The sequence below is a fragment of the Nycticebus coucang genome, chromosome 6 (genome assembly GCF_027406575.1).
Source record: "Nycticebus coucang isolate mNycCou1 chromosome 6, mNycCou1.pri, whole genome shotgun sequence".
Classification (NCBI taxonomy): Eukaryota; Metazoa; Chordata; class Mammalia; order Primates; family Lorisidae; genus Nycticebus; species Nycticebus coucang.
In genome coordinates, this window is record NC_069785.1 from 100,095,772 (window position 1) to 100,122,683 (window position 26,912).

The 26,912-nt window shown below is 50.9% G+C and overlaps 2 protein-coding genes across 10 annotated transcripts in view; both read right to left on the reverse strand.

The window, feature by feature from the left end:
• Positions 1–2,873, reverse strand: part of CPEB1 (cytoplasmic polyadenylation element binding protein 1) — a 108,909-nt gene extending 106,036 nt beyond the window's left edge. For 3 of the 6 annotated variants that reach the window (XM_053594567.1, XM_053594566.1, XM_053594564.1), the window contains exon 1: positions 2,262–2,658. The gene's annotated coding sequence lies outside the window, so the exon portion shown is untranslated. Of the gene's footprint in view, positions 1–2,261; positions 2,659–2,749 lie in introns of those variants that run through there. The other 3 variants (XM_053594568.1, XM_053594569.1, XM_053594570.1) reach the window with 3 other exon arrangements.
• Positions 2,874–10,436: 7,563 nt separating this feature from the next.
• Positions 10,437–26,912, reverse strand: part of AP3B2 (adaptor related protein complex 3 subunit beta 2) — a 37,453-nt gene continuing 20,977 nt past the window's right edge. For 2 of the 4 annotated variants that reach the window (XM_053594986.1, XM_053594988.1), the window contains 16 exons: positions 26,613–26,675; positions 26,136–26,268; positions 25,752–25,861; positions 24,932–25,108; positions 17,591–17,777; positions 16,272–16,390; positions 15,736–15,844; positions 15,265–15,388; positions 14,711–14,891; positions 14,494–14,554; positions 14,070–14,176; positions 13,664–13,892; positions 13,142–13,226; positions 12,829–12,926; positions 10,989–11,127; positions 10,437–10,865 (listed from right to left, as the gene is read on the reverse strand). In XM_053594986.1, coding sequence (XP_053450961.1) covers positions 10,715–10,865; positions 10,989–11,127; positions 12,829–12,926; positions 13,142–13,226; positions 13,664–13,892; positions 14,070–14,176; positions 14,494–14,554; positions 14,711–14,891; positions 15,265–15,388; positions 15,736–15,844; positions 16,272–16,390; positions 17,591–17,777; positions 24,932–25,108; positions 25,752–25,861; positions 26,136–26,268; positions 26,613–26,675 — 2,073 coding nt within the window. In that variant the 3' untranslated portion in view covers positions 10,437–10,714. Of the gene's footprint in view, positions 10,866–10,988; positions 11,128–12,828; positions 12,927–13,141; positions 13,227–13,663; positions 13,893–14,069; positions 14,177–14,493; positions 14,555–14,710; positions 14,892–15,264; positions 15,389–15,735; positions 15,845–16,271; positions 16,391–16,549; positions 16,828–17,590; positions 17,778–24,931; positions 25,109–25,751; positions 25,862–26,135; positions 26,269–26,612; positions 26,676–26,912 lie in introns of those variants that run through there. The other 2 variants (XM_053594987.1, XM_053594989.1) reach the window with 2 other exon arrangements.

Below are 26,912 nucleotides of genomic sequence, written 5' to 3' on the forward strand. Positions count from 1 at the left end.
TTCAGAAGACCCAAAAATCTACAGCAATCAGAAATACCCACCAAGTTAGCTAAGGCTCAATTTCCCTATAAACAGAACCACCCCACAGCCCACTATGTTTTTTCTACAACCAATAACTAACTCCCTGAGCCTCTGACATACCAGAATACACTTAAGGGAATGGGCTATGGCACCAAGAAGATTTACGTTCACACCCGACACCATCACTTAATAGCCTTGTAACTTGATTTCTGAGTCTGGTTCCTCAACTGTGAAAGAGATGGAAATCCAAAAGGGATTTTTAAAGTAGATGACAAAATAGGCCTCACCAGAATCCAACATTAGACCTGTTACATTTGATCCATGCAATGTTTGTTTTATTAATAGGTACATTTAAAAGCTAAGGAATTCAACAAAATAGAAATTGCCAGCTTAAACTAGTCAAAGATCATCAATCTGGGGCTACATTTTTGCTTGGCAACCACCTGCTTGTGGCTGCTCCTTTTAGAAAGGCATATACTCTGATCAGGCAGGTGGACTTTTCCTTCCTCCTCCTGTACCAGTTTGCCTTCAGGCTCCGAGTTTGCAACCCATTCTAAGGATTAAGAACAAAATTAAAAGCTATGGCCAGTGAAAATATTTAAGGCAACTATTACCATTAGTTAGCTCCCTAACAAGTTTTGCGCTGAACTTAACAGTCTTTCTTACTACTTCATCCTCTTCTTTCATTTTCTGCCCAGAGAGTATTGGTTTGTGTGCCATGGTGAGAAAAACCCACAGAACAACCTTTGGCCTGCAAAAGTCCCTTCCATAACTTCTTCACCGAGCGTCAGCTCTCCAAACTTCTCATTTGCTGCAGCCTCCCTCCCACACGCTGGAGCTCAGGCCAGGGAGTTGTTCCTAACACAACAGTTCAGAGGGGAGCGGCAAGATTTCACATTACAAAGACTGACTTACACTCAGAGTAGTCAACTTCCAAGTCCTGTTTCTAAACTAGACAGACACTGCTAAGCTAAGTTTAAAACCACTGTGGCCAAAAAAATAAAAAACAGAATAAATCCAAACTCCATCAAGCATGGACCCCCCTCAACATTACAGTACTCAAGGGCTCTTGAGAGCCCCAATCCCCCCACTCCCCAACTCCAGAAGCAGAACTTCGTTTATTTTCTGCTAGAAGGAAAACAAACCAGGAAAACAACCACCAGCTTAAGGTTTCCAAGGTTTTGTTCCGCTCACTTAAATTAATTTTTCTTTTTCAACCCAGCGTTATGTCCCTAGACTTAAGAAGCACCTGAGCCTAAGAGTGCAAACTATTCTCCGGAGACACGGGTCGAACTAGCACGAGAGAGGCAGGTGGCACACCTGTGTCTTCCGGAGAACCAAATCCTACCCATTTGCCTCTTGTCCCAACGAATGACGCAGATCAGTCGTTTACTCCGGTGCCAGGAGAGCCGAAGAGCGGTAGCCAGGGAGACCGAAGGAAGCAGCTGCCCGGAACTGCAGCTCCCCAGAGCCCAGGATGGATGGGAGGAGGGGCGGCCTCCGCCTGGGCCTGGGACAACCTCCCATGGAGCCTAAGAGGTGCTACGGTGTCCCCGGTGTTTCCGACATTCCCACAACAGTAATTCCCCTCAGAGAGCACTGTGCAAAATGCCACCAAAAAAAACCCTCACGCACACGAATGTATTTGAAAGCCTAGGTGTCCCCTAGGTGTTTTTCGCTCCCCTGGGTAACACTGAGTCGCTCACAGAGACTTTGGCCTCCCAAGGCCCTCTCGAAAGGAGACAACACGCCATGGTCCACTTGACCGCAGAGAAACCCACAAAGAGAAAAAGCCCCAAGGAATGATGCCAAGTGGGACAACCAAAGATGACACACTTGTCTGAGTCTCCATTCTCCCCAGTGACTCCAAGCAGGCAAAGCCCTCCTAACAAGCTTGTTCGTCACGTAGAGTAACCGCTCCGGCTCTCCGACCACTGTTTCGCCAAACCCAAGGCTGGAGCTTAAAGGCCGAACCAACCTACTACCCGCGTTTGGGCACCTGGACTTGTCCCAAAGCGAAGGGACACGACAGGAACGCTGAAGCCACATGCACACCTCTGGCCTGGCTGTGAGGTCTGATAGCTGAGCGCAGCGCCGTCTAGGACCGCTGCACGCCACCTCCGCGGCCCGCACGTCTGTCCTCCTCCCCCGGCCGCTTCCCCGGGACCCGCCTCAAAGCCGCCAGACCTGCGGCGCTCCCAAGCTGAAGCCTTGCCAGCCACCCACGCGTGCAACCCTACCTGGCCAACCCCACCCCCAGAGACTCCAGCTCCAGCTCCAAGCCAAGGTGTGAAGCCACGTGACCTCCCCGGGCTAAAGCAGCCGCGGCAGCACGACTGTATTGATTCCTCCGCCTTAAAGGGGCCGTGCCGCCGCCGTCGTCGTGGCGCTCCCCACTAACCACACAGGCCTAGCGCCGGGGTTCCTCGACGTCACAGCCCCACCCCGCCCCCGTCACCCGCTGCCGGCGAACGAGACTCTTGAGGGACTTGAGCTTCCAGTGTTGGCGGCTTCAGATCTCACGTGCGACGGCAGTGAGCAAAGCAGGTGTTCCGGGGGCCAGGACTCCTTTCAGTCAGATTAGTTTCCGTGAGGACCTACGCTCGAGGCCACCAGGAACCGGCAATGCAGCCTGGAGGCCCGACCGGCCGCCCTCGTAGAGTTGCGGCGCCTTTAAACCCAAAGGCCCTGAGTCACGAGGAGGCTCCCTGCCCCCCTCACCACACACCCGGCCACGAGGCCCCACGCCCGCGGGCACGTGACCCGCGCCCCGCCCGGGGCTCGCTCGCAAAGGGCGGGGTAGGCGGTACCGCCAGGCTGGACCCGGCTGCGCGCGGACCGTTAGCTGAAGCGGCCAGAACGCGGCCCCGCCCAGCTGCGCCCCGGCGGGCGGCTCTTACCGGCGGGAACGCCATGGGCCCAGCGTGGCCCGGCGCGGCCCTGCGGGACTGACGGACCGACGCGGCAAAGGAAGACGTGCGCACACGTGGGCACTATTTTTGCAGCGAGCTGCACGCTGCGCCGCACTCCGGGCGGCTTATAAAGCTCCGCGGAGCCGCCGCCCCACCCCACCACCCCACCACTCCACCCCCGGCCGGATGCGAAGCACCTGTATCGCCCCGCCCGGGCCCTCGCCCCCGCCCTGCTCCGCCCCTCCGCTCTCTTCCCTCCCCGCAGGCCTGGCCAAGGGCTCCGCTGCCCACCCGGAGCCGCGCGCGTGGGCCAGGACTGGGGCGGGCTCTGCAGTCGGAGCCACTGCGGGCTGCGGCCACCCTCTGGGAAGTCAGAGGCCCACGCCTGCACACATCACTCACCTGGTGGCCCTGATCAAGTCACTCTCTTCCATGAGCCTCAGTTTCCCCCTTAGGAAAGGGCGCGGCTTACAAGCCCTGGCAACGCGATGGCGATGTGCTTTGTGTCCACGCTTTCCTGTTCCAGCCACTTCTCCAGGGCGAGAGCCAACTTGCACCTCTGTGTTAGCCCCGGGCTGCAGGGAGGCATGCTCTAGACCCGCCGCGCGGAGTGCAGGAAAGGGGACTGTGGGCGTCAGAGGGTTGCAGAAAGTTCCAAAGGCATCATGAGTGCTCTTTGGATCGAAATTCCTTAGGGAAACTGCTTCCAGGCTTCTGCCAGACTATCACAGGCAACCTAACAGAGAAGGGACAAAGAGCAGGGCGGGACGTGGGCGAGACAGACCACCGTGGGCTGGGCTGTTAGGCTGGGCTCTTGGGGCGGCAGGAGCAGGAGCGGACCGGAAGCCCCAGACGAGCGCAGAGGCGGAGGGCCCAGGCGGGAGACCTAGCAGGATGGGGAGGGAGGACCGCGCAGAGCTAGTCTGGGGACTGAGGACATACTAGCTGACACCGCAGGAGGGAAGCCTGTGCCCATGTGTACAAGACCTTTATTCTGCAGGCAACAGAAAACTAAAGAGTGGTGAAAGCAGATGGTACTTGTGGGTCTCTTCTAAGGTGTTACTGGAGACTTAAGAGGTTGGACAGAAAGAGGGGATAAACAAGGGTCTAGAGAGGGGAGGAAAGGGACCAAGTTTATCCATAGAGTATTAACTGAGTGTTTCACGTGTGTTATTTCATCATAGTAATGCTGTTAGATTTACCAAACACTCACTATGCTCAAGGTTCCTTCTGGCATTGGAGGCTGCCGCCTTCCTGGCAGGCCAGTGAGGCTGACCTAAATCTATTGTCTAAAGGGAGGAGAGAAGGTAACTGTAGGTTTCCACTTGATGTGATGGGAAAGGAGCAAATTCATGGTGTCGCCTAGTTTTTCATAAGGATGAATGGGAGAAAGGTGGTAAAGGTGAGGGCAGATGCTGGTAGAAGTCCCCAAAGGGGATGAGGGGCAGTGAAAGTTGGCCAGTCTTCATCCACCCCTAAGGCTACAGCAGGAGCTTCCTTGAATTAGTGAAGTCATGGGCAGAGAGAATGGTGACTACAGGGGCAAAGCAGCTTTGCTGGGACCTTACCAACTGAGCCCTTCTCTGCCACCAGCAGGCCATCTCCAAGCCTTGCCCTGGCCCAGCTGCTCTGAGGGGGTGTATCTTGTCCTTCCTGGGGGTCACACCCAGATGCTTACAGCACAGGAGCCAAGTGAGCGTGGGCACACCTAAAAGGGCTTTTAGGAATGAGGGCCCCGCACAGCCACATCTTTCAAGAAAAGCTAGAAATACAGTTTTTAAAAACAGTGAAATCTTCAATGTGGATTTAGATTCAAATTGAAAGAGCTAAGCCCCCCATGTCCAGGGACTTCATGGTAGCTTGCTGGCAGCCAGTTGATGATTCCTTTCATCCTTTCTTTTTCTCTGATCCCAAAGCTGAGCAAGACAAGAATCTGAAACCTTGAATAGTGCCAAGGGAACAGATGTCTAAAAGCTTTTTTTCAATGAAATACCATTTTTGGGGTATTTCAAAATTCCCAACCACATAAGAAAATGAAGGCATCTTTCAGGTGACTTCAAATTTTCTGCTGCTTAAAATCCCTCTTCCTAAGCTTCCTGTTGCAGGTAGTAATACTTGGTCTCTACTGAGGACTGACTGTACTTGGCACGGTTCTAAGTGCTTTGCCCATGTTAACTTGTTTTGTAGTTAAGGAAACTGAACCTCAGCGAAGTTAGTTTAACTTCCCCAAGGTCTCCCAGCTAGAAGTGGCAGGCAGTCTTCTGGTTTCAGAGCCGGATGTCTGAACCAGATGTGAGCAAAACTTCCATCACCCTTATGTATATGCACTGCACTTTCCTGTGAATGACCCCAGAGCTCACTGTAGATAGGGAGGGAGAAGGTGATTTGAGTCCAAATAAGTTATGGGCTCAGGTGTGGGTGAGTCCCAGCTCCCTGCCCACTCTTGGCTAGGCCTGTAGGTCATACAGGAGGAACAGACCCTCTGACTAGGTGGCCACAGTCCACAGGGTAGGGTGTGGAAAGTAGCAACAGTAGAGATACTAAATGACTCAGTCAAGTCCCTGGAACTGCAAACAGGCAGCATTATCCATTCTCCAGACAACAAACAGGCTTTCCACCCAGCTATGGGTGGCACTTTCTCTACAAGCCCCAGATTTACTATACAGGTTTAAATACATGTACTAGGGGACAGGTAGTCTTTTATATGCTAAGGTGTTCAGTGCTTCCACAGCCCGCAGAAAGAAGAAGGGAGATTTCTGGGAGAAAATTTCCTGGTTGCAAAAGAGCAGAAGGGGATTCACTTTGAAACTTGAGACCACAAGGCAAAGTGGACACACAGTCCATGCTCAAGTTTTGCCAGGCTCTTTATAGAAAAGACCATTTTTTGTGTGTGTGTCTTTAAGTAAAACAGTGGATCAGCCTCACTTTTCATCATAACCAAATGTAAATTTAAAGTGGGTTAAAGAGCTGAGCAAGGTGGCTCACATCCATAATCCCAGCGCTTGGGAGGCTGAGCCAGGTGGATTGCCTGAGCTCACACGGGTTGGAGACAGGTTGAAGAGCAAGACCTCATCTCTAAAAATAGCCAGGTGTTGTGGGCGCCTGTAGTCCCAGCTACTTGGGAGGCTAAGGCAAGAGAATCGCTTAAGCCCATGAGTTTGAGGTTGCTGTGAGCTATGATACTACAGCACTCTACTGAGGGTGACAAAGTGAGACTGTCTCAAAAAAATAAAGTGGGTTAAAGATACAAGTGTTATTTCAAAACTATTAAGAAAAGAGTATAATTGTGATGGATGTGTTAATCAGTTCAGTGTTATGCATTTGACATTATATATCTAATCAGTACACTGACCCCCATAAATCAGTGGTTTTCAACCTTCCTAATGCCGTGACGGTTTAATACAGAGACCCACAGGTTGAGAACTGCTGCCATAAATGCATCAATGTACACAGTTATGATTTAATTGAAAAAAAGATATAAACATGAAAAGTTTTACCTGGAATAATTTTTAGAAGAAAATACAGAAAAATATTTTTATTACCTCAGCCTGTGGATGAATTTTGTAAATTAGAAATACTATATAAAGGAAGATGATGTATATATAACAAGTGCTTAACATGCTATTATTACTGTGATTGTTCTACTACTTTTATACGTACAAGTTACTTTTTTCAAAAACACAATTTCCTATGTGTAAAATTAAGCTAGAAGCTACCTAAGAGATATGTTATCATGATATGTGATAATAGCACTCTGTATAATGTGAAGTGATTGTTCTGACTTGAGTTTTTGGATATTTGCAGGTACATCTTTCCTACTGGATTCAGACTCCCTGAAAACAAAAATCCATGTTTTGTTCGTGTTTGTATCCCCAATGATGCCCAAAAGAGCAGCTGATTCTCATCAGATATTGAATAAACATCTACTGAATAAGTTAATGAAAAAACAAAAAATAAAGGAAGATGATAAATTCAGCCTCAGTAGTATTAAAAACTTTGGTTTATTGGGGCAGCGCCTGTGGCTCAAAGGGGTAGGGCACTGGCCCCAGCGAAAACTGAAAAACAAAACAAACAAAAAAAACCTTTGGTTTATCAAAATAATACAATTTAAAACTTCCAAGGTGGACAAAATGCACCTTCTCCTGATGCCAGAGACAAAACTGACTAGATAGTGACAGAAGGAAGACCCAAGGCCAGGCCTCTGGTGGGCCCTCAGAATTTTCCTGTTTTACCTATGTTTTTCCAGCCAGGACAGGGAAAGTCCAGCTACTTAAGTCATATACTCAATACCCATCTTTCTGATCTAGAGCAGTGGTTCTCAACCTTCCTAATGCCGTGGCCCTTTAATACAGTTCCTGTGGGTCGCAACCCACAGGTTGAGAACCGCTGATCTAGAGGATGCATTCAGCAGAGATGACTCTCAAGATGGCCAGCAAAATGTGCTCACCCTCATGGCTGGATGGATGGGGGTTCAGGTATGGATTCTGGGGTCCTTGTAGTGGCTTCCTTGGCATCGTAAGCAGATCTGTTCCCCAGGGTCCCAAGCCCATCCAACCATCGCAGCTCTCCAGGTGCATCAGCCTGGCCAGAAATGGAAGCCACTTCTCTTACCTACTTGCCAGGACACTTCTTTGACCCCATCCTGGAGTGAATTCCAGTTCCCAGACAAGCTCACTGTGGCTGACCCACTGAGGCTGTGGTCAGGCTCAGCTCACTGTCAGACGTCCTGGGTCCCCAATGATGCTCTACCTCACCCTTGCCAGGGCACTTTCTGCCTCTGAGCCAAGCTTTCTGCTTCTGTTTGGTTCTAACTCCTAGTTGTTTCTGCTCCCTCTCCACAATGCCTCCTGTCTGCCAGCAGTTTCCTTAGAATGCTTCCCAGTCTGCCCTGTGGTCTGGGGACCACCTGAGCCCCAAGCACTGGGCCAGTTCCTGGGCCACCTCAGCACTGCTACTCATGGGAAGCATTTGCCCTGCCAGGTGCGATCAGGCCCTAAGGCCCTAAGGACATAATGTCACCACAGTGGCAAAGACCTGGGCCAGTAGCAAAATATAGGATATGATAAGGTCTGGAAATAAACTGCTCTGGGTGGAGTAGGAATGCCCCAGTGCCTACCAGTCTGATTTGCTGACACCTATGTGTCCTGGGCATGTCCCTGTCTTACCTATGGATTCACTCAAGGATGCTGATGTGGCAGGGCCGTGGGAAGTGTGGTTGTGGACCTAGAGTCTGGGAGAGATGGGCTGGGTTGGCAGGGCTGGGGAACCTTGGCGTTAGGCCATATTTGGCCTTCTAAGTCCTTAAGTACGGCATTTGAATCAAATTTCACAGAACAAATCCTTCTACTAAAAGGAGTGCAGCAAAGAAAGGTGAAGCTTTTCTTGTCTCCTTTGGTGCTTAAAAAACAACAATCTTGAAATCAGAAGACCTCAGTTTCCTTGCCCTTGCCCTTCCCCTTCCTGCTTCTGGGTGGGAGATGGCTACCTCAGCCTGCAGGGCCTCACCAGTACAGCCCTCCTGCCCAACTGCAAAGTCAGACTCTCACCTGCTCTCTTCTTGCACTCCTGCATCCTTCCTCTCCCCTGAGGCAAGAACCAGACCATTTCATTATGAAGAGCTGTTACTGCTAATCCCAAAGCCTGGGACACAAGCCAGAGAAACAAACACAGAGCTGTGGCCAAAGTCTTCAGCTCTCTGCACTCTTGGGGTTGGAGACCCCAGTGCCTTTTCCAAGAGGTTCTGGGAACATTGCTGTGAGCTACATAAAGAATGTTAAGGACTTGCCTTATGCACTTCTGGTTTCTATCTACAGGATCCCTTTTGGGGACTTTGATGCAGAATAAAGGTGGGTAAGGAATTCTCTGATGGTCCTTGAAAATTCCTTAGAAAATCACCCCCACATCTTTCTCAATGCTGTGAGTAGTGCTGATTCAGAGGCAAAAGTGAGAATGAGCCCACAGTTCAAGTGGATCTTGACTAGTACATCAGTTCTGTCTCAGAACCTGCGGTGCAAAAACAGTGATTCCAGGGAGACTTTGGGGATCATCAGCTGTCAGGGAAGCAGCAACTCCAGCTGCTCTCTGGTGCCACAGTGCCTAGCAAGTCTCTTGAGCCCCTGCCTTTGTTCTCCTTCCTCAAGAGGAGGGTCACATCTGCTTCACTCTGTCTCACCCCTGGACAGACTGCTCAGGGGTGCAGAAGCTGCAGGGCTGTGGGAAGCTATGGCTAAGGAACTAAAGTTTTGGTCATGGAGGATCAGAGGCTGAGGCACATTTTAAAACTATCACTGGTGTGTGTTCCTTTTATAACCCAATTAATCAAAATGTCTGTTAGAAAAGCATTTCAACATCATAACTATGTTTGGGTAACTGCAAGCCTTGAGAGGGAGAGTGGTCACAGTGTACGTTAGAAAAGTAAAGGCTCAGAGATGGTCTGTGGGAAATGAACTTATTTTACTTAAATTCAAGATTCCTAGACTTTTTTTTTTTCATATAGAGTCTTACTCTGTCTCCCTGATTAGAATACCATAGCAGCATAGCTCACAGCAACCTTAAACTTTTGCGCTCAAGCAGTGCTTCTGCCTCAGCCTCCCAAGTAGCTGGGACTACAGGCACCCACCACAACACCTGGCCAATTTTTCTAATTTTAGTAGAGACAGGGGTCTTGCTCTTACTCAGGCTGGGTCACAAACTCCTGAGCTCAACCAATCAATCCACCTGCCTCAGCATCCCAACGTGCTAGGATTACAGGCATGATCCACCGCACCTGGCAATAGACTTTTTTTCTTTGCAGAATATGTGTTAAGGGAATGCCTTTTATACCTTTGGAACCAGTGCTCACTTAGCCTCTTTCCTCACCAGGTGTCAGGGAGGACCCTGACCCTCATTGCACCCACCAGGTTCATCCCAGGTGTGGAGGCTCTAATTCTCACTACCCAAGTGTGTCCATGAAGCACCAGGTTCTGGTACCTTGTTAGAAATACAGACTCTCAGGCCCCACCCCAGACCAACTGATCAGAATCTTCATGGTGACCAGATGCCCAGGGGACTCGATGCAAGACCCTTGAGAAGCACGGTTGTGTGTTTTCTACTCTTCCCCTCTAAGCTGGCCAGATGGGTCATCTCTCCAGCCAGGTTGGGGCCTCCCCCCATATTCAGATGTAGATGACATATTTTGGACTCAGCACCTGTTTCAGGAATTCCCCATATTAGGAGACATTCCTTCCCAAAGGGCTGGCAGACCCCTCGGGAAGGAAGAGGACTTGTTTATGAGAAGGACCAAGGAGCTCTTTCTGTTTGGCCTCCCCATCCCTACTCAGATGTCTCTTCCATGGAGATGCTTGTAGCCTCCCAGGCAACCTGACCTTTAAATGGTCACCTTGAGGATCCAGCCCGAGTTGCTCCTGAGAGTCAATCACGGCCTGCCCTACCAGATCACAGGGCCAAACCCCATCACCCTGAGCAGTCTCCCCCAACCCCCTTAGAAGGCAAGATGAGTCAGCCTAGGGAAAAGGCATTTTATTGAGACTTTGCTATGTAAATAGTAAATAGCTATAGAAAGCTGGGAGGTCTGAAGGGAGCAGCTGCCATCTCCCTCTGCACAGGCCACTAAGGAACCCATGGGCAAGGGGAAGGAGAGGGGCTGGGTAATGGCTAGAGATACTGTCTAGCATGAGGAGGCTGATTTGAGAGAGAGAAAGACAGACAGAAACAGACAACAACAGCCCAGATGTCATAGGAGAAGTAAAGGTGGAGGCCAAAGAGGTCACAGCACTTGGGGGTCACTGGGTCAGAGCCTGTATCACATCCTTCACCAGCATGGTGCCAATCACCATTTTCTCACTGTTGACAGTCAGCTGGGCAGCTCCAGCTGGCTGGGCATCCAGGGTCAGTAGGACTAGACTCCCACTGGTCAGCGTCCTCCCTGCAAACCTGCGGTGGGAACAGAAAACAAGGTGGGGAGAGCTGACAAGGGTGCTGGGTTTGGAAGGGCCTGGGGTTCTTTGTTCAAAGCAAGCTTCCAAGAGCCCCTCTCTTCTATTGGTGGCCTATTACCTGTACTCACTGGATGTCCCACAAGGGACACGGCCCAGGTTGGCAGTGGCAGTCACTTTCTGTACCACGATGTGGTCACTCTGACAGGTGTCTGGAAGTGTGAGCTTCTCTGTGATCTCATTCATGCCTGTCAGCTTTCCTAGAGGCAGAGGTCATGATGAGGTCACAGGCCAGGGTGGGTACAGAGGCCAGCACCTGGGCCTGCTTACTGAACATCCTCACCAAGTCCTCCCAGGTACGGGCAGGCTTCATGCTATGGGCAGGTCAGAATTACCCTCATCATTCTTGCAGAGGGACACTTTCCTCCTGGCTTCGACTCTCCATCAGGAAGCTTTGTCAACCTCCCTACCCCCATGCCAAGGCTTCATCCATGTGGCACTTCCCCCATCAGGCACCAGACCCTTGAGAATGGCCAGTCAGTTAAGAGATTTCCCCTTTTTGGACCTCACACTTTTTAGTTGTTCCTGGGTAGCTCTCTCCAATCCCCATTTAGCTCCCTCCCTGTTCCTGGACGTTGAACCCTCACAAAGAGATCACAGGTGACTGCCAGACTCCTGGCCAGAGTCTATCAGGCACAGACAGACTGCTGCCCTCCCTCTGTGGCAGCATCCCCGGGGCTGCGCCCTCTGCAGGTTGACTTCTCCTCTCAGGTCCAGTCCCCAGGCTCCAGAGTGAGCCCCTCCCTCTGCCCTCCTGCACACCAACAGCCTTCTCTGCTGCTTCCCCATTCTTCTTCTTTCAAGGAATAATATCCTTCTCCTGTGTCTTCCATCCCCTTTGTTCCTGACTAACATTTTCTTGCCCTTCGACTTTCAATCTGTTTGTGTTGAAGTCTCCCTGTTTCCAAAAACTCATTTCTGAAAGTAAGATCCTTCGTTATAACCATGCACTGTCTCCTTCCCCATTCATAGCCAAAGTCCTCCAAAAAGGACTCCATTCCTCAAGCCCTGGTCTCTCTCAACCCTCTGAAGTTGGCCTCTGTCCCTCCTTTAGCAATGACCCACTCTCCCTAGGGTCGGCAGCAGCCCCCACAGATGCTCCCTCTGAAGATCTTTGGTCATTATGGCCTGCAGACCACCCCAAGGCTCCTCCTGCTTTGTCACTTCTCGTAGTTCTCCTCCCTCCCTCTCCCTCTGCTCCTCTTACCCTCCTCTTCTGTTTCTTCTGTAGAACACAGGTTTTCCCCCAGTTCTGTCCCTGGCCTTCTCATTTCCCCGTTTCCTCCAGGGTTATCTCACTCATAGTCATAGCTCCCATTATGCTCATTACTCCAGCCTCAAAGTTCTTCCTGAGCACAGACCCACATTTCCAACTGCATACTAAATTATCTGTTCACAGATTTTCAAAATTTCCAAAACTAACTAAGCTGGTCTTCTTTCTTGTAGATCAGGGGTTTTACAAATTATAGCCTCCCAATCCAGCCTACCAGCTGTATGGCCCATGGTGTTTTTTACAATGTTTAAAATGTTGAGGAAAGAATCAAAAGAAGATTAATATTTCATGACACATGAAATTTATATGAAATTTCAATTTCAGTGTCTATAAATAAAAAGTCATTGGAACACAACCACACTACATTGTCTATGGCTGTTTCTGCATTATAGGAGCAGAGCTAAAGTAACTGCAACAGAAACCTCAAAGCCTAAAACATTTTAGCCCATTACAGAAAATGTTCACCATCCGCTGGTCTAGATGAAGGATACTACCATTCTCCCTACCATCTTAGCCAGAAATGCTAGGATCAGATTTTTTAATTTTTAATGCACTTTCGAGTGTATAGCCAGCTTATACACCTCCTCTCCCTGGATCCCCACTCTGCCCATGCCCAGGGAGCACTCACCCTGCTCCTTCTTGAACTCATTCTCACTCATGAATAGAGGGGCCATCAGCTCCCCCACAGGTGGCTGAATGGAGACGTAGAACTGTCGGTTTTGGGTGCTGGGAGCATGGGAGGAAACAGCAGGAGAAAGGAAGTAAGTACTGGTCAAGATGCAGGGTGTAGGGGCAGCAGGAGAGTAAGGTCAGACCTGAGGGCCTAGGATGGCTTCCAGACCATCCAATTATGATGAATCCTCACTCTGGCACTCTGGTTCATTTTGACCTTGCCTCTCTCCAGCCCACCCTCCAAGCAACACCACGAGTAAGACACATACCACAGCTGGAAGTTGGCTGCCTGGGTTGAGTCACCAAAATTAATGCCCATTACAGCAGTGGCTGATTCTCCAGGTGCCAGAGACTCTGAAGTGGTGTTAGGCAGAGAAACAAAGTGGAGGAACCATCACCTGACAGGTCTGGAACCCAGCCTCGCGTCACTCTGTTCTCCACCGCCAGAGCTGCCCAGCCTTTCATGGAATCCTGGCTTTCTGGGCCCCTGGAAACTACTCCTGGTTTCCCCATGAAATCTAGGCACGCTTCCTCTACCCACCATCATTCCCATTTACATCAGTTCTGAAAATACCAAGGCCCAAGTCATCTGCTGCAGATACTTCCTGCCCTGATATAAACTCATGTGTTTGCTACTCTATCTCATTCACCAGGGCATGGATCATGTCAGATGTCATCTCTGTGTCCCCACAGCCTACCCCTGACCTGGCACAGGACAGTATCAGCAACCACAAAAGACTGAATCTGCCCAGGACCCTCCTCCTCCACCCCCATCCAAGGCCCTTTCGCACCAATTTCAGGAAATTCCTGGATGCTGATGCCAGCAGGCAGTTTTGGCGTGCCCACATGCAGGCCCTTGACAGGGGTATCAGCGTTGTTGGAGAAGTAGATGTGCACAGACACCATGTGGGGGTCCCCAGAGAAAGGCTGGCGGCTGAAGGCATAGTCCACAGCCAGCCCCTCACCCGCTACCCGGTGCAGCAGCTCTTGCCGCCCAACACTGGACACTGGACTCAGCAGCTGGTGGGTGGGGACAGAAATGAGCAAGAAGGAGAGACACTATCCCAGCCTTGTCTCCACCTAAGTCCCATCCAGCAATGGAGACTCGAAGCTATCCCCTCCATCACACCCCCCACATACAAATGTAGCACAGACATGTGTCCCTGCCCCAGCCCCATCCCTCCCCAGCCTACTCACTGAGGGTACCAGAGAGGAGTCTGTGAGTGTCAGGCCCTCCAGGTCAGCAGCCAGACTGCTGGACACAACAGTAGGGGGAGACACAGGATAGACACTGGGAGGGGTGACTGTGGGAATAGAGAAGGGAGATTGAGAGAAAGGCAAAATGGAGCTGGCTTGGGTTGAGCAGAGAGCCGATGGTTCAGCACCACGGACAGCAAGGCTCACAGCTCTCAGAGTAATGCCCACCCCAGAACCCAGCACCAAACCTAGAGAGGTTGTCTCACTGCTCTCTCAGGCCTGAACACATGTTCTCCTGCTCTCTGCACCCCGTCCCCTCCCACCAAACAAGACCTGAGAGAACCTGATTCAGAGCCCCTAAGGGCCTTCCTAAGTCACACTCTCCAGATTTCTTGCTCTGGAGACTTCTTCCACCCAGACTCACAGTCCTCTAGATCAAGCAGGGAGATCTCCTTTGCTGCAGGGACACTTTTGCTGCTGGGAGGCTGAAAGAGAAAACTGGGATGTGGATGTAGGAAGGCGAGCACCCTGCCTGTTCTGGGTTAGGTAGAAGACACCAAGGTAACTGTTCTGGAAGATGGTGAGACAGTAGTGAGGGGGCCCTGGCCCATAAACAGCCCCCTCTCTGCCCAGGCCCTCACTGTCTTCCTCCTCCAGGACACGGGCTCCCCCTGCTCCTCCTCGGACTCTGATGTCATCTCGGACTCTGATGAGCTAGTGCTGGAGTCACTGCCCTCATCTGAAGAGGAGCCTTCTGGTCCCTCAGCCACCTTCTTCCTCTTCTTTGTCTTCCTCTTTTCACCTGCCTCCTCACTCTGTTCACTAGAGACAAGTGGGAAAACAGTGTTTAGGCGTGGCCTGGGTACCCCTCCTTGCCTCACAGAAGCAGGGGAGCCCAAAACAGTGGGGGTGGACGTGGGATACCTGGGTCCAGCAAGAGCTCTAGACCAGCTTGTGGCGGTGCAAGCTCTGGGCCCCTGGTTGCTTCTCCACCCCCGACCCCCATGAGGCTTTAGAGCCTCCTGCAGCCACCACAGCAACCGTCCTGTGAGTTGACCAGCGATTATGTCAGCCCCCTCCCCCGTCATGAGGAGCTCAGGGGCTCTCAGGGGATGGGCTAAAGCTGAGTGTCAGCCCTTCTCACACAGGAGAGACCTTGGTGCCCCACCGGCCACCTGGCTCCCTCCCCTCTTACCTCTCACTGCCTCTCCCTTTCTCCTCATCCTCATCCTGGTCTTCATCATCAGACTCACTGCTAGACTCCCCAGAGCCACTCTCGCTGCTGCTTTTACTGTCTGACTGGCTCTCAGACTCAGGGTCTGTAGAGGAGCTGCATCAGTCCCAGTACAGGCCTCCCTGGGCTCAGAGCAGGTGCACTGGGTGTCCAGCTACAGACTCAGCACGGAAGCTCAAACCTTCTGACCTGCCCCGGCCCCAGACACTCACTGGAAATTGACTGGGACACAGGTGGACTCCATGGACAGAGGCCTGCACAGGCACACCCGCATGCTTAGGACATGCAATGCCTCAGTGCACAAACACACATACAGCAACTCACAAGAGGTATACACCCGTGGAACACACAACCATACACACATACCCTCAGACAGTCACATGGGAGCACATGTGGGTGGGAGCACAAAGGCAGCTCTGCCCATCTCCTCACCACTGTCTGCAGACTCCGTGGGGCCTGACTCCCCCTCAGAGTCCGAGTAGAAGGGTTTTTCCTTCTCCTTCCTCTTCTCCCGATTTGAGCACTTGGTCCATTCAGGTACCTGGGAATGGGGTAGGGTCATTTCATCATGGCTGGACATGGGGAAGGAAAGCATAGGCCCTACTTTACCTTTACCCCCAGCTCTTCCTGAGGCCCTACCTGGTCCGATCCCCAAAAGGGAATAATGGGGGAGAAGGAAAAGGGGACTGTTCAGGGAGCAGAGGGATGCTGCTCACAGAGGAGCACTGCCAAACCAAGGAGAAAACAGCACAGGCACACAGCACATGGGGGAAGGGAGAGAGCACAAGGCACACAGAGGTGAGACCTCAGTGTATTCGCCCAACAGGCCCACGTGGGTCTCAATAAGGGAGAGATCTTCTTCCTGTGTGTAGGGACAGTGTCAGAAGGGCGGGGCCAGCACTGCCAGGGCCCCTTGCTGTCTGTTCCCTGCTGCAACACACACATAATTCTACCCTCCCCCCGCCGACCTCCACGTTGCGCACAGATGGGTCTGGGGCTTCCTCTGGCCAGTCTGGGAGCTCCTGGTAGCCGGTAGCCTTGGCATTGAGCAGGTGAGACAGTGAGCCCAGCTGGAAATGGTCCCGATCTAAGGATGGGGTGAGAGGTCAGGCAAGTAGCAGCAGTGTGGAAATGCCCTGGGGTTGCCTCCTAACAGGGGTCGGTGGCCATTCTGGCTGGGACCCCTTAGCTGGGCAGAGGAAGAGGATGGATGTGTCTCCTCAAGGCTCTTCCACCCTGACTATACCTTCAGGCCCACAGGTCGAGGCTGGAAGAAAGGCTGCATAGCCAGGCCAGAGCAGGGACTGGTGGCAGGGATAGTGACCTACAGAGGTGGGCAGGAGGAGACTCTGCCCCAGAGATGCTGCTGGCCTATCTGCTGGGTCTCCAGTGGGGAGGTCAAAGTGGGCATGTGGCTTCTCTTCCAGGGGAGCAGGGCTGTGTGCTATGGGGAGGGAGGCCACAGGAGGACGAGGACACAGCTGTGGATAAGATGGTCGGGCCAAGGAGGCAATGGCATGTCTGGTCAGGCTCTAGTCAGTAGGAGGGTGAACGGTCACAATGGGAATGCAAAAAAAGGGTCAGAGAGTCAGCGATCAGGCATGTGCAGTAAGGATGGTATGAGGCAGGAGGAGGAACTGTTCCCCTTCTTCCTTGCAGATTTTCAAAGCTGCCCTAGTCAGAATCTCCCTGTTTCAGAGGCCCTCGCAAGAAGAACAAGAAGACACCCAGGAGGCCCAGACTTTGTGAAGATGGCTCCTCTCCCGTGTAGGTTCTGGGGTTCAGAGAGCCAGCTGGAGGACCCTCCACTCCCAGGGCCCTCTCAGAGCCGTTGTCACAGGAGAGGGGGCCTGCCTGAGGGCCAAGCCAGTGACAAGAGGCAGGCTAAATGAAGGCCTGGGGCCCAGGTCTGGGCTGACCCCTTGTGACTCAGCTCACAGGGTGCTGACGATGGCTTTCTCAGGCCTTTCTAACCATACAACTCTCCTCTAGATGCTGTGTCACATTCTGCCTTCCTGGGTCCCTGGTATCTGAACTCTGGATCTAGATCCCTGAGCCTAGTGCCTGCTTAGGGAGGGAGACAGAAAGGGGATCATGAAGAAGGAGCTGAGCCTGGAGCCCACTCTGACAGGTAAAGCAGACGCCCAGCCAGAGGATGCTGGCAGTGGGTGTGGGGAAGAGTAAGCTTGGTACGGCAGTAGGGGCAAATGGGGTGAGGCAGGAAAAGACTGGTGCCTGGCCAGTCCCCCCAGTCCCTGTATAGGTTACCCAGGGTTTCAGCTCCCACCTTTGAAGGATGACTCCAAGACTGGGGCTGGTTTGGGTGCCAGGAAGAGCTTCTTAGCATGGCGGCTAAGGGCCCCACCCTGCTCTGAAGGGACGATGAGCTGCCGGGTAAAGCGAGCCCGGTCACGGATGTCATAGTTTTGGTCATACTTGGCCAGACTCAGCACATACTGGGTCAGCAGCTTGGTCTGGGGAAAGAAAGAGGGGGGGTCAACAACTAAAAGAAAGGGTGGGACACAGAGGCTCTGCACCAGACTCTAAGTTGACACCTCCAGGCAGAGCTCCTCCTCTACCCTTGACTGACTGCCTCCACCCAACACTCCTCCCCCAGATAATCTTGGCTCTCGGCTCTGCATTTCCTCTCCTCTCTCTGGCTCTGACCCCTGACCCCAGCTTTAACAACTGCCCTGGGCCAGCAAGAAAGGCTTCTCTTTTGGGTCCCCTCCCTCTTAGCTCTGGACTCCATCCTTCCTCAAGTCTGTGATCCCAATCACACCCCAAGCCCATCCAACCTCTTTATTGTGGGGTGGCTAGGTAAGTGGAGGTCTAGAACATTCTGCTAGACCTCACGATTTTCAGACTCCACTCCCTGGGGGAAAACTAGACAAAAAAAGAGAGGGGAAATAAAGAGGGATCCCTTTGCCAGGGGCTGCCCTCATGCCCTTCCACCCACAGAGTAGTTTCTGAGCAGCCCAGGAGTCTCAAAGCTTTCCACCCTTCCCTAGAAGGTTCTGATGAGATCAGAGCAAACTGCAGTTGCCCATGAGTTTGCCGAAGCCACACAGGGTTCACAGTCTGCAGTCAAGGCAACTACATCGGAGGACCTAAAATGTCAGCCAGGAGTGTGGAACCTGCAGCCTTGGGGCCACACATGACCTACCGGATCCTTGAGTATGACCTTTTGACTGAATCCAAATTTTACAGAACAAATCTTTTAATAAAGGAATTTATTTTATAAAGTTGGGCTTCAGCTAAGGAGACACATGTGGCCTTGAGTCCTACAGTAGCAGCCATCATCCAAGCAGTACCCTCTGGCACTGAGGACCACGCTGGGTGCTCCATGCTATCTCATTTAATGCTCCTGATCATTCAGAGAGGGAGGCAGTACTACCCCCACTTTACAGAGCAGAAGCAGAGTCCATAAGTGACTTCTCCGTGTCGAGAAGCCAGGGGTGCTGCACCCAGGCCTGCACCCGCTGGAGCTATACCCTATTTCCCTTCACTGCCTACTTACTGAAATAGGAGCTGCCGGAGGCCCAGGTTCCCCTGTCTCTGTCTCTTGGGCGGAGATCTAAACCTTTAAGTAGTTAACAGCCAGCGTGTCTGCAGGACCAACAGGAAGGAGCCTGGAACTGACTCTGATCTCCCCAAGGTCTGTGGGGATACACTGTCATGCCCAGCCTTGACATGGCTGACCCAGCTCATCTGGCAGGGAAGTCAGGCAGATGTCAAGGAGAGGCAGAGCCCCTGATGATGACCCAGAGTCAGGGCCACTACTGTGGCAGAGCTGCCCCACACCACTCCACCCTATTCCATATGGTGTGGCCCATGAGGACTCTGGTAGCTTCACAGGCAGCTTTCTCTCTTCCAGCACAGCAGCACCTGAAACACTGCACTTGTCACAGACAAGCACTCCCAACCCATGCTCCACTAACAGAATGGATTACAAAATAGGAAAATAAGTAATGCTATCCCCATGGACTTCATTAGCAACCTGCCCTTCCCTTGGCCAGACACTATCTGACCAGCCAAAGGTGGTAGATGCCCTTATCAACACAGTCCATTATCAAGGCATCTGCATCTCACCTTTGGTTTGGACAGTGTTCTCCTCCACAGACTCTCTCCCTCCCCCTAAGTCCATGCCTAGTTGTAGAAAGAACTGCTCAGGATTTGGTCCATCTGTCCACAGACAACAAAAGGTGGCACTGCTCACCACCACAACACTGCAGGCTTTGCCTCTAATAATCCATTACCCTTCTCCACTCCAAGGACAGGGTCCTACCTGCCCCTAGCCAGGACCTGCAGGAATTATAGGGTGCTCAGGAGGGCCAATAAGACAGGCTTCAGTGTACCAAGAATAGAACAAGGCCCCACTGACCACCTCACTGCAGCTGCCAGGGAAGAATCCTCTCCCTTTAATAACCTATGCCAACATACCTGCCATCTTGCAACCACCTGTTAAATCATGCTTAGAAAACTAGCTATTCAGAAAAAAATTAAAATGCATCCTCACCACACACACTACCCATAAATAGGCTCTAGACCCTAAGGTCTTCCCTGCCAGTTCCCGCTGTATTTAAGCCTTTGTGGCATTAACTGAAACTTGCTTCTGACCAACAGCATATGGCAAAGGTGATTATGTTTCACTATGCAAGGCTCTATCTTGCTAGCAGCCTGGCTCCAGAGACTCTCTCCCTTGTGACTTTGAAGAAATAAGTGGCCATTTGGGAGGCCCACATGGCAAGGAGCTAAAGGTGCACTCTAGAAGCTAAAGGGCAGTCCCCAGCTGACAGCCAATAAGAAGTCAAGGTCTCAGTCTGACAGCTGCAAGGAATTGAATCCTGCCATCATGTGAATGGGAAGTAAACTGTTCCCCAGCAGGGCCTCCAGATAAAAACTCAGCCTCTGCTGACATCTCACCTGTAGCTTTCCATAAGACACACTAATCCATACCTGGACTCCTGACCTGTAGGAACTGTTGAGAAAATAAACATGTGCAGTTTGAAGCCACTAAGTTTATGGTGATTTATTACACAGAAATACAAAATGAATACATGTACAATGGACTATGTGGATTTAAAATGTAAAAACATGGCTCAGTGCTGTAACTCAGTGGTTAAGGCGCTGGCCACAAATACCAGGGCTGGTGGGTTCAAACCCTGTCAGGGACTGCTAAACAACAATGACAACAACAAAAATAACCGGGTTGTGGTGGACGCCTGTAGCTACTTGGGAGCTGAGGCAAGAGAATCACTTAAGCCCAAGAGTTTGAGGTAGCTGTGAGCTGTGATGCTACAGCACTCTACCGAGGGCAACATAATGAGACTCTGTCTCAAAAAAATAAAATAAAGCAAAATAAAAGAAAATGTAAAAACAGAAAAAAATCTGGAAGAAATCTAAAGATTTTAATTGACATGTGAATGGGAAAAACTTTCTACATATGAAAACATTGGAAAGAAAGAAAAGAAAAGATTACAATATTGGACAATACACAAATGTACAACTTCTGGATAACTATATATAGACACTGAGAAGTTTTTCTTTTCTTAAGAAAGTAAAAGATCAATGGTGATCTTTTCTAAGGGGTATATTCATGGATAGTTTAAGCTTTTAATTAGTATTTTTCTGGATTTTCAAAATATCCTATGAGGAGCATATCCTACCTTTAGAATAAAGAAAATTAAAATTTTTCCTTAATTCTGCAGAATTTATCAGAATCTTCCATTCACTGTGATCACATGGGATGGCTGTAGCTTGGAATGTTCTCCTGGAAGACCCTCCCATATACGTCTTACCTGACATGTAATGGCAAACCATTCCAGGCCATTGCCCCAGGTGCTATATACCCGAGTGGCTATAATAACCACCTTCACTATCACCCCAACCACCCCCAAGTCCTCTGTCACTGCATCTACTGAGCCTTTGTGGCCTCTTGTCTAGAATCTGATGATCTGCCAATCAATAGCCAGGCAGAGGCCTCATCTTGGTCATCTCCTTGGCCTCAGTCTGGACCCAGCTCTGGTGTGCAGAGGGGTCAGGAAGTTGGAGGGTAATGACTAGGGTTAGTGGGGTCTTTTAGTAGGCCCAGTCTATACCTATGGCACCAGGACCAGGGAAGCATCACTGCTGTCTTGCAAGGTGGTCATGTATACATTTGAACCACTTCCGTCCTAGTAAACCAAGGAATTCCCTCTTTCCCAGAAGAGGCAGGAAGAAACAGGGAGAAGAAAAGGGAAGACAAAGTTCTCTCTCTGGCAGTGCCTTTGGCTCAGTGAGTAGGGCACCGGTCCCATATACTGAGGGTGGTGGGTTCAAACCCGGCCCCGGCCAAACTGCAACAAAAAAAATAGCTGGGCGTTGTGGTGGGCACCTGTAGTCCCAGCTATACTCAGGAGGCTTAGGCAAGAGAATCACCTAAGCCCAAGAGCTGGAGGTTGCTGTGAGCTGTGCCAGCACAGCACTCTACTGAGGGCGATAAAGTGAGACTCTGTCTCTACAAAAAAAAAGTTCTCTCTCTCTTAGGCGATTCTCTTGCCTCAGCCTCCTGAGTAGCTGGGACTGCAGGCACCTACCACAACTCCTGGCAATTTTTTTTTTTTTTTATAGAGACACAACACCTGGCTATTTTTTTGTTGCAGTTTGGCCGGGGCCGGGTTTGAACCTGCTACCCTCAGTATGTGGGGCTGGCGCCCTACCCACTGAACCACAGGCGCCGCCCCACCCGGCAATTCTTTTGTTGCAGTTTGGCCAGGGCCGGGTTTGAACCTGTCACCCTCGGTATAGGAGGCTGGTGCCCTGCCCACTGAGCCACAGGCACCGCCCTCTTTTTTTTTTTTTTTTTTTTTGAGACAGAGTCTCAATATGTCACCCTTGGTAGAGTGCCATGATGTCACAGGTCACAGCAACCTCAAATTCTTAGGCTTAAGCGATTCCCTTGCCTCAGCTTCCCAAGTAGCTGGGTCTACAGTTGCCTGCCACAACGCCCAGTTGTCATTGTTGTTTAGCAGACCCAGATGGGTTAGAACCTGCCAACCATGATGTACCCTGGTGCCCTAACCACTCAGCTATGAGCACCAAGCCAGACAAAAGTTCTTTATTAAATCAAAGAACCACTTAAGAAGTCTTTTTTTTTTTTTTTTTTTGCAGTTTTTTGGCCAGGGCTGGGTTTGAACCTACCACCTCCGGTATATGGGGCCAGTGCCCTACTCCTTGAGCCACAGGCACCGCCCTTCAAGAAGTCTGTGTTTGCAAAAACCCACCTTCAGGTGAAGGGTAGCCTGGAGGTCAGTGTCTGTTTGCCTGAGTAGCATATTCTGGATGCCCTGTGGAACCAGGGCCCCCTTGCATCCTGCCATGGAGAGGGGTTCAACAGCACATAGCCACAGCTCTTACTGCTCTATACCTGAAATGTTTATTTATTTATTTATTTTTTTTGTAGAGACAGAATCTCACTTTATGGCCCTCGGTAGAGTGCCGTGGCCTCACACAGCTCACAGCAACCTCCAACTCCTGGGCTCAAGTGATTCTCTTGCCTCAGCCTCCCAAGTAGCTGGGACTACAGGCGCCCGCCACAACGCCCAGCTGTTTTTTGGTTGCAGTTTGGCCGGGGCCGGGTTTGAACCCGCCACCCTCGGTATATGGGGCCGGTGCCTTACCGACTGAGCCACAGGTGCTGCCCTGGAATGTTTATTTTTGTCCTGCTTCTCCTACTTGGCTTCTCCTACTTGTGCTCCCACCTGAACAAAGGAAGCACACAGTTCAAGGACTTAGCGCTTCCTCACAGTGCTCCCTCTAATCTCTCTCTCCAATCTGCTTCCCCTTAGCACCAACACCCGGACAGTACCTGGTGGTCTCCACAGGGAACTGCTCTCCCTTCTGACTCTCAGTAAGAGTTCCAGAACTTGGCGACCTTGCCTACCCCAGCCTGAGTCCTTGGAGCTCACTCTAGCCACCATGGATCAAACAAGTCACTGAGGAAGCAAAGTGCCACCACCCCAAGGCTCCTGTGGGATGGCAAAGAGGTCACCCCTAGGTCTGGCAAGGATGTCACAATCTCCAGGGTATAGGCCTTCTGTAGAACCCAGCCACTAACCAGATGTTTTGCTTCAAGGGTTGGTAAACTCTATAAAGGACCAGAGAATAACTACTTCAGGCTGTGCAGGCCTGAAGTTTGTTCCAATTAGTCATCTCTGTCATTTAGCACAAAAGCAGCCATAGCCAATGTATAAGTGAGTTAATATGGCTGCATTCCCCCAATAAAACTTTAAACTTTAGAAAAACTGGCAGCAGGCTAGATTTGGCCCAGGGGCAGCAGTTTGACAATTCCTGTCCTCTTAGTGGGACAGAGTGTGGAAACTATAAGGGTGTTTAATGTCCCCAACACCTTGAAAAACTCTGCACACATTGTGCTTTACTATTCGGAGCATCTCTTGGTACCACCTCAGGGGACACAGACACCCAAGAGATTCTTAACACCTCAATAAGGTATCTGTGCAACCTTTCACCTTCAGAATGACAATGGCCATCAGTACCACCCAAGTCAAAGCAGAGACTTGCCCCTTGCCTTCCCTGGCACAGGCTGGCCAAGCATCACCAAGCTTTAGGAGGATGCACAGCCCATACCTTCTGGGATGCACATTCTCCCAGCAGTGCTTGGTACTCCCTTTGCCCCAACCCCTGTAGTCCTTACAGCTCCAGTGTTCCAAGGTGGCAGAACTCCTACTAGCAAATTGGCGGTCACAGCCTCACAGAAGAGCCATTTCAACAGTGGCCAACAGCCTCACCAGGTCCTTCGGTCCCCAGAAAGCTGTGGACACTGAGGTAGCATTGCTTACCTGGGCAGACCAGACACCTGCCCTGGCTTCCCTTTCTGAAAAAGGAGCTGGAGTTTAGGTCTCCCTAAGGAGGACCAAAAGAATACTGTCCAGGCAGTTTCTGGGAGCCAGAGTTTTTTTGGAGCAGGGCATCTCTCAATCTTTACCTGTTGTTGTTGTTTTTGTTTTGCTTTTAGGGGTTTTGTCTGTGTTGGTTTTTGAGATAGAGTCTCACTTTATTGCCCAGGCTGGAGTGCAGTAGGGTCATCACACTGCAACCTCAAACTCTTGGGCTCAAGTGATCCTTGAGTCTCAGCCTCCTGAGTAGCTAGGACTACAGGCACACACCACTATTTCCAGCTAATTATTCTTTTTTTTTTGAGACAGAGCCTCAAGCTGTTGTCCTGGGTAGAGTTGGGTAGAATGCCATGGCATCACAGCTCACAGTAACCTCCAACTCCTGGGCTCAAGCAATTCTCTTGCCCCCACCTCCCAAGTAGCTGGGACTACAGACACTGGCCACAGCACCTAGCTATTTTTTGGTTGCAGCCGTCATTGCTGTTTGGCGGGCCTGGGCTGGATTCGAACCCGCCAGCTCAGGTGTATGTGGCTGGCGTTTTAGCTGCTTGAGCCACAGGCGCTGAACCCCAGCTAATTATTCTATTTTTATTTTATTTTTTTGTAGAGACGAAGGCCTATGTTGCTCAGTCTGGTCTTAAACTCCTGACCTCAAATGATCTTCTTCCTACTTCAGCCTCTCAAAGTGCTGGGATTACAGATGTGAAGCACCATCCCCAGCCAGTCTTTACCTGTTTAGAGTTTGTCAGGTAGAGCTTGGCTGCCAGGTTGATGATCTGCAGCTTGACGATATCCTCTTCTGCTGTGAATGACTTGGCCATTTTTCTCAGGACATCAGGCGCAATCCTGGGGACATGCTCACAGTACTCTCCAATGAGCCACAGGATGCTGGCTCGGGCCATTGGCACCTGTCCGTGTAGAAGAGTTAGGACTGGGGTAAATGTAGGGCAATGGGTCAGAACACGGACAGCCAGGGGAATGGTACTCCTTCCATCTATGCTGGTTACCATGTTATGGGTTCTTTGAAAATGGGAGTGGGGAGTGGTGGGAAAGAGAGAGTAAAAGGTAGACATTTCCTGAATAGCCTCTCTCCCCTTCCCTAGAGCTCATTAGCATGGGCAAAGCCTTCAAGCCCCAAAGTCAGTCATGGTTTGAAAGATGGATTTTCTGGGTTTATTGTTCTCTCCATGCTTTACTGCCATGTTACTCTTCCCGCATCTTAAGGAACGCGATGTGTGAATGTTTCAACTTAGCAGTGCAACAAACACAGGATTTGTCCATCAGCCATCCCTGACCAAAGCTTTATAGAGAAAAAAGAGTGGTAGTAAAAGCTGTGGAACTCAGCAAGGGGTCCCCAAAGGGAAGGCAAATCTTGGACAAGGTCAGGGTCACAGGGTCAGTATCTGTCTTCTTTCCACCTGAAGACCTTTCCAAGCCAATATGGAAGGTTTGGAAGTGGATTTTGATAAGGCTGGAGTATTTAATTATGAGGTCTTAAAATCATGAAGAGGACTTTGGGGTGAGAAGAAAAACACGTGGCTACTCCCTCACCTGGATGTTGTCTGTGAGCTTTGCCAGGTGTTTGATGATCTCTCCATGCTGTGCCGGCTGCATCTGCAGCAGTTTCTTAATGACAACGACTGATTCTGCAACTACAAGCTCTATGGAATGAAAATGAGTGTGTAGACCATGGGACATTCATATGGCCAAGCCCAATTTACATGTCTGTAATGTCCCAAAACCCTGGGATCTCTTCCTCAACCCCCTGCCCTTTTCTAGCAGCCCTCAAAGGTACAAGAACACTGGCCACTAATCGAGGCAGACAGACCAATGGACACACACTGTGCCTAAAAAGACAGGTGGATACCCACTGGCCAGGAGAGACAGGCACCCTCTGATCATCAAGGTCAGATACTCAGACAGCCAAATACTGACCATCACGGTTGGACAGCAGCTGCACCAGGCCATTGAGGCAGGTGTCACGGACTCGCCCAATGTTAGTTGCACAGCGTCCAATGGCCTGGATCGTGGCTGCCACAAAGTCCTTGTCCATGCTTCGAATGTAGGTCTATGAGACAAGACAGAGTGACCTTTAGTAGGCAGTGATGCTTCAGTGACTCTGCGGGCTTGAGGGTGACCCTTAGGAAGGCGGGGAGCCCTCATTTTCTGACTCATCATGCCAGAAACTAAATCTTGGGAGAGAAAATGACACTTCCACCTGACAGCCAACAGTCCTCAGCCCAAAGCCAGCAGAAGGCACCAGAAAGGGACAGAAGATGACAGTCTCTCCAGCTTTGAGCTCTTAAGAGGAGTTTTGACCCACCAGGGCCATTCCCACTGAGCACAAAGATCTGAAGCGCACCTCTCATGGGCCCAGCCAGCTGGGAGCTACCCCCTACCCCTGGCCTGTACCTGGAACTCCCGTAGGACAGTAGGAATGTTGGTCTCATTGGCCAGGTTGGTCAGCACTTCCAGCTGCAGGGAGGGGTGGAGAGGCAGAAAATAGGCAGGATAGGCTTTCTCCGCCTTTATTCCAAGTACACTTCATAAACCAGAATATCCTCAGGACAGCATCATCCTTAGACTAATGACATCCTTAGACTGATGGACCAGTTTGCCTCTCAAATTGATTCACTACGGAACATGCTTATATTATGATCATGTCACCTCCCTACCCCCACTGAAAATTTAAAGCTTGCTATTGTTTTTAGG